This window comes from Myotis brandtii, unplaced genomic scaffold (genome assembly GCF_000412655.1).
Source record: "Myotis brandtii unplaced genomic scaffold, ASM41265v1 scaffold624, whole genome shotgun sequence".
Classification (NCBI taxonomy): Eukaryota; Metazoa; Chordata; class Mammalia; order Chiroptera; family Vespertilionidae; genus Myotis; species Myotis brandtii.
In genome coordinates this window covers 1,316,181-1,322,922 of record NW_005370385.1, presented here as the reverse complement: position 1 = coordinate 1,322,922, position 6,742 = coordinate 1,316,181, and the positions used below count along the sequence as shown (strand labels likewise).

At 43.0% G+C, this 6,742-nt stretch overlaps 1 protein-coding gene across 2 annotated transcripts in view; it reads left to right on the top strand.

Moving 5' to 3' along the window:
* Window positions 1-43: 43 nt before the first annotated feature.
* The window catches only part of NUB1 (negative regulator of ubiquitin-like proteins 1), a 29,354-nt gene continuing 22,655 nt past the window's right edge, over window positions 44-6,742 (top strand). Inside the window, exons 1-4 of one of the 2 annotated variants that reach the window (XM_005880079.2) lie at window positions 45-142; window positions 575-688; window positions 3,701-3,818; window positions 6,357-6,524. In XM_005880079.2, coding sequence (XP_005880141.1) covers window positions 3,702-3,818; window positions 6,357-6,524 — 285 coding nt within the window. In that variant the 5' untranslated portion in view covers window positions 45-142; window positions 575-688; window position 3,701. Of the gene's footprint in view, window positions 143-574; window positions 689-3,700; window positions 3,819-6,356; window positions 6,525-6,742 lie in introns of both variants that reach the window. The other variant, XM_005880078.2, reaches the window with a different exon arrangement.

The window sequence follows — 6,742 nt, the reverse complement described above, 5'->3', positions numbered from 1 at the left end:
GGGCTGGGCTGGGCGAGGGTGGCGGGGTATTTCCGAAGGACCGAGGCTGCGTGGGCGGGAGACGGAAGTGTGTGCACAGAGACGCGGACCTCCTGGCCGGCCAGCGCGGATCCGGGCGCTGGTGTCCACAGATGCCATTGCGGTTCATTTGCAATCAGAGCCAGATTTTCTCTGCTATTTAGTGGGCGAACACGGGCGCTCTTCTCCAGCCTTGAGGGTCTGATCCAGTATTTCCCACTTCCTTCCCTTACTCTTATTTTTAAATACAGGAACTTTTAATTTTACGTATAAATATATCTGAGGAGCTCTGGGTAAAGGTTGCGTAGATCAGTCTATTGCAAAAGCGAAAGTGAAAACTTGAGGTTGATAACGTTTCGCTTTCAGTTCGGAGCAGCGAGTGGATTCCTGCTTCGGGGGCTGTAACGTGGAGCAGGGTGTGGCACCCACGGTGCTTTCAGTTCCCCAGTTCGGATGGAAAACGGGTGTTTTAAACCTTTTTGCCTCAGGGTTGGACTTGAAGTCTATCCTCGCTTTTCTGTTGTCTGTAACTGAAGTTTTGTCGGTTTCACAACAGGTTTCATCTTCCTCTACACATTGAGTGGGCGGTGCAGGCCCAGGCTCCGTGCTGTTTATTTGCTGGTGGGTGGCGTGCGGGGCGCCCACTGGGTGTCTGAGACCCTTTGGTCAGGTAATGGCAGAGAGCTGTGCATTCAACCTTCCAAATATTTTATTCAGAATTTCTGAAATTTTGTGAGCCGGGAACTGGTTTTTGTGTAGTGGTCATGTTATTTGTTGGTAAAGCGAATACACGTCGCCCTTCTCTGTGCTTTTACTGTGTGAGAAGCAGTTGGTGCTGCAAGGCGACAGTGATGGCGAACCTTTTGAGCTCGGCGTGTCAGCATTTTGAAAAACCCTAACTTAACTCCGGTGCCGTGTCACATATAGAAATTTTTTGATATTTGCAACCATAGTAAAAGATTTATATTTTTGATATTTATTTTATATATTTAAATGCCATTTAACAAAGAAAAATCAACCAAAAAAAATGAGTTCGCGTGTCACCTCTGACACGGGTGTCATAGGTTCGCCATCATTGAACTAGGATTTTCTCTAGGTCACCGGGACAAACGCACCCCACCCTCTTCGGATGTGTTTGTTCCTTCCTCCCCTTCCTCCTCCCTGTCCTGATGACTCTCTTTCTCTCCTCCAAACTGATATAAAATAGAATAGATTTGGAGTTTCTTTTAAAATTCTGTTTATGGGATACACTGAAGTTACCACACTTGATTTAAAAATCGGGTGAATTGGGGCCCTGGCTCGTGTGGCTCAGTTAACTGGAGCGTCATCTGGTACCCCGAAAGGTGGCGGGTCGATTGCAGTCAGGGCATACACCTGGCTTTCAGGTTTCATCCCCAGTCAGGGTGAATGGGCGAGGCGGCCGATGTTTCTCTCTCTCCTGCTCTCCCGCACTCCCTCCCTTCCTCTCTAAAATTAGTAAAACAAATCCTTGGGTGAGGATTAGATTTTAAAAACCAGAGCCACATTGGCCAGGGCTGATTTTTTTGAGCATCATCCTATGCATTGAGAAGTTGCTGGTTCCATTCCTGGTCATGGCACATGTCTGGTTGCAGGCTGGATTCCCAGTAGCGGGGAGTGTAGGAAGCAGCCAGTTGATATCTCACTCTCACATGGATGTTTCTCTCTTTTCCCCCTCTCTCTAAAAATCAATAAACTGTTCTTTCAAAAAAAAAAATCAGGTGAATTGGGTTTTGGGGAGTATGGAATACAGGTCCTGAATAGAAAAGTTACTTATCTAGGTTACATTAACTCCTATTTTTCTTTTTTTATCCTTACCTGAGGATATTTTTTTCCATTGATTTTTAGAGAGGGTGGAAGAGAGACAGAGAGAAACAATTGGTTGCCTCCCACACATACCTCACATAGCTCAGGCCAGGGATCAAACCTGCAATTGAGGTATGTGCCATTGAGCAGGAATCGAACCCGAGACCCTTCGGTCTGAGGGTCAACACTCTAACCACTGAACATACTGACTAGGGCTAACTCCTATTTTTTTGCTCTCTAGAACTTATCTTCATCCTCAGTACCTAATAACTTTCTTTTTTTGTTTGTTAATACTCACCTGAGGATATTTTTCCATTGATTTTTAAAATATATATATTTTATTGATTTTTTACAGAGAGGAAGGGAGAGGGTGGGATAGAAAGCCAGAAACATCGATGAGAGAGAAACATCGATCAGCTGCCTCCTGCACACCCCCAGCTGGGGATGTGCCCGCAACCAAGATACATGCCCTTGACCAGAATCAAACCTGGGACCCTTGAGTCCGCAGGCCGACGCTCTATCCACTGAGCCAAACCGGTCAGGGCTCCATTGATTTTTTAGAGAGAGTGGAAGGGAGGGGGAGAGAAATATCAATGTCAGAGAGACACATCCATTGGTTGCCTCCCACATGCATGGCGACCGGGGCTGGGGATTGAGCCTGCAACCGAGATATGTGCCCTTGATCAGAATTGAACCCGGGGACCCTTCAGTCTGTGGGCTGACGCTCTATCCACTGAGCCAAACAGGCTAGGGCCCTAATCACTTTCTTTAAAAAATTTTTGATTGATTTGAGAGAGACAGAGGAAGGGAGAGAGAAACATTGATTTGTTGTTCCACTTATTTAAGCATTCATTGGTTGCTTTTGACCAGAGAATCCGCAACCTTGGCGTATGGGGACAACGCTCTAACCAACTGAGCTACCCAGCCACGGCAGGACCTAATAACTTTCTACTTTTTCTACTGCTTGTCTGATTTGGCTGCACTTTCCCTTCCAGCTGTTCCCTGACCCTGGCAGCCCCACCGAACCCTTTGACTGCTCTGCTACTGAGGTTCGAGTAGCTGGCAGGTGCTTCTTTGGGAGAGGGTAGTTACGTACATAGGACAGAGAAGCAGCAAGAGACTTGAGACAGAATGCAGAGTCCGATGTTGTAGGCAGAAGTCCCAGAGCTAGTGATGGTGCTGGCTAATTATGTGACCTGAGCTGGGTCATTTTACAAACCGGGGGCCTGGGTTTCTCTGCTGTAAAATGTTGGTTCAAGCAGTTGGTGTTAAATATGTAGGTCTGCTGTTGTGCTATTGTCACAAAGTATCATGCAGTACTTTTCCAGTATTGTAAGTGCTGAATTTTAAAAATTCAGATACAAAGAATATGTATTATTGATAGTTCACATAAAGTTTTTCTTTATGCTTATCTACCAGAGTAGTTGGTATTTGTTTCATGTTAAACTAGCCAAAATGCAAGAGACTTTATAAGCTCCATGTTGAGTTTCTTAGAAAAGTTCACTACTTTAGGGATTCATCTTTCTCTTATTTTATCTTTTTACGTAGCTTAGAGAATAATAGGTTAACAAATAAAAAGGTGTAATAAACCTTGCTACATATTGGCAACTTTGAAATACATATTTAATGTAATGTATAATTGACTGTATAAGAAATATATATCCCACTACATATAAATATGTATATTTTAGAGAAGTCTGGAGCTAGTTAAAATCTAACCTACAAGTAATTTAGATTAAACTGGAGTGGGAAGAGTGTAGGAGCTCTGCTTATGCTACTAAACACATCAGCATGTAGGTAGTTATAAAGCACCTTGAGATGTGTGGGGGTATCATTGCTGCACTGTTTTGCTTTCAAGGATGGCGCAAAAGAAGTATCTCCAAGCAAAATTGACCCAGTTTTTAAGGGAAGACAGAATTCAACTTTGGAAACCTCCATATACAGATGAAAACAAAGAAGTTGGTTTGGCATTGAAGGTATTTATCTTTTAAGACATAGATAATTAGCAGTGTTACAAGTCTCCTTGGTGTCGACATAAGAATGTCCAAACCTGTAGAAATTTGTATAAGTTTATTAGAGTTTTTATTTGAACCAAACAGAGTACAAACCTGGAAGCAAGATCTTAACAGACTGAGAAAAATGCTTCCCAGAATGACAGTTTGCAGTTTCTTATATACATTTGGAATTAAGAACGAAATTAGGGAGATTACATGAAATCAAGGGAGAAAGCAAGGTGGGGGATGAGATTATTTCATTTTTAAATATATTTTTATTGATTTCAGAGAGGAAGGGAGAGGGAGAGATAGAAACATCAATGAAGAGGGAGAATCATTGATTGGCTGCCTTCTGCTTGCCCCCTACTGGGGATCGAGCCTGCAACCTGGGCTTGTGCCCTCTTGGATTATAGATCGATGTTCAACCTCTGAGCCACACCAGCTGGGCCATATACTCTCTTTAATACCTTCACAGCATTATCTAAAGTTACTAATCTGGAGACTACCTTTGACCTGCTAGTGTGGCAGTACCAGTGCCGGTGAGTGAGTGTTAGGTGTGCAGGGTGAGTGTCTTGGGTGGGGCTCAGCCCCCCTTGTTAACATGGTCTGCTAGGAAACAATTGCTCCCTCTCCTGATTTTTCTTACACTGTGGCTCTGTTCATTTTCCCAAACTACCATATTTTCCCAGTAGTTATGCTTCAGTTTTTGATGGCATCAGAAATGGCCTTACTCGACATATGTGAAATTTCTAGAAATTGAAATTTTTCTGCTTTTTTGAGCAGAGAAAAACATTAATTTTTTAATAGAAATCTATTGGAATATCCTAGCACACACTTTTCTGCTTTTTCAGAATGAGTATCTTGAGATAAATGATGTAACATTTATCAGGGATGAAGGATTGTCATGAGGGCATCAGATTGTCCTGTGTTGTGACACAGTGATGCACTTGGAAGGTGACAACTGTATCAGGGTCTTAAGAGTTTTCCTATCTCCTGTCCCTGACAGGCCTCACTTTTTACTTTTTGCAACCACCTTCTGACTTTTCTGAATTTGCTTATTATTATCTCTTGGCTCAGAAGTTAGGTGTGGCATGATAAGAAAGCTATTTGATTCCTGGCACAGAACTCCTAAAACCCTGGGTGATAGGAGTATCTTTTGTTCTAATTAGGCAGCTCGTGGCAACAGCTTCAGGATGGGGCTTGTCACCAAAAGTCCAAACTGATTAGAGGCTTGGGACTCAGCTCCACCCCACCCTCCAGCCTCTGGGAAGGGGGGAGAGGAGAGGGCTGGAGAGCCAGCTAACCCGTGCCCAACTCAGCTCCACCCCACCCTCCAGCCTCTGGGAAGGGGGGAGAGGAGAGGGCTGGAGAGCCAGCTAATCACCCGTGCCCAATGGTTTAATCAGTCATGCCCACATAATGGAACCTCCATAAAATCCCTTAAGTGGTGGGTTTTGGGGAGCTTCCAGATTGGCAAACACATCCATGTGGTGAACCCAGACCCTTTCAGACTCCACCTGTTTCCCTCTTTAGCTAGATGTTCATTTGTGTCCTTTAAAATAAACCATAATAGGAAGTGGAGCACTTTCTTGAGTTCTGTTGAATAAGTCTAACAAATTATTATTTTACAAGCAGTATCAGTGATTCAGAATTTTCTTGAATTTTCTGTTAAGAAAGTTATTTATGTTTACCCTGACTTGTTCTCACAAGTTAGAAAACTTAGAGTGTTTTCTCTGTTTTGTCTTTTCCCCCTCCAGTGGAGTTGATTAATTCACTCTTTCTTTTTAAAAAATGTTATTTGTTGATTGATTTTAGAGAGAGAGGAAGGGAGAGAGAGAAACATTGATTTATTGTCCCACTTATTTAATGGATTTATTGATTGTTGCTTGTATGTGCCCTGACCGAGAATTAAACCCGAAACCTCGGCATATCTAGGACGACGCTCTAACCAACTGAGCTACCTAGCCAGGGCATGTCTTAAAATAATTTTTATATATTACAGTCGCATAAGTTATAGTCCACTTGTCTTTTTTCCCTAGAATAATCTCAGTTATTTTCATTTTTTCTCTTGAGTCTGTTTTCCTATCCTTTATTTGTTTCTATACCTTGCAAGATATCAGGCCTGGCCAGTTTGGCTCAGTGGTTAGAGTGTCGGCCAGAGGATTGACGGGTCAAGGATTCGATTCCTGGTCAAGGGTGTGTATCTCAGTTGCAGGTTCAATCCCCAGCCCTGGTCAGCGTGCAAGCGGAGACAACCAATAGATGTTTTTCTCTCTCTCTCTTCTCTCTCTCCCGTTCCCCCCTCCCTCCCACTTTCTCTAAAAATCAATGGGAAAATATGCTCACTCTGTGGGTGAGGGGGGAAAAAAAAGGATATCAGGCCAGCCTGGATTTCACTATAATATGACTACCACTCATCAGAGATTTTTGCCTTCGAGTCATCCATGTGCTATTCTGTATTTTGACCTCCATCTTATTTTGGGTTGGTACTACACTGAACTGTTTTCTGTTTTTTCTTAGGACCTTGCTAAGAAGTACTCTGACAAGCTAGAATGTTGTGAAAATGAAGTAGAGAAGATAATAGAAGAAATACGTTGCAAAGCAATTGAGCGTGGCACAGGAAATGAAAATTATAAGACAACAGGAATTGCTACAATTGAGGTATTTTTACCTCCACGACTAAGAAAAGTGAGTAATTTTCTCAAGTTTATGTAGGTAGTAATGCCTAGTTAACTTAGTGAGGTGATCAAATAAATTATGAAATATTTTTTAAAAAGCTATAATCCAGCCCTGGCCAGTGGCTCAGTTGGTTGGTTGTTGTCCTGTGCACCAAAAGGTTGCCAGTTCCATTCCCGGTCAGGGCACATGCCTGGGTTGTGGGCTTGATTCCCAGTAGGTGTGCAGGG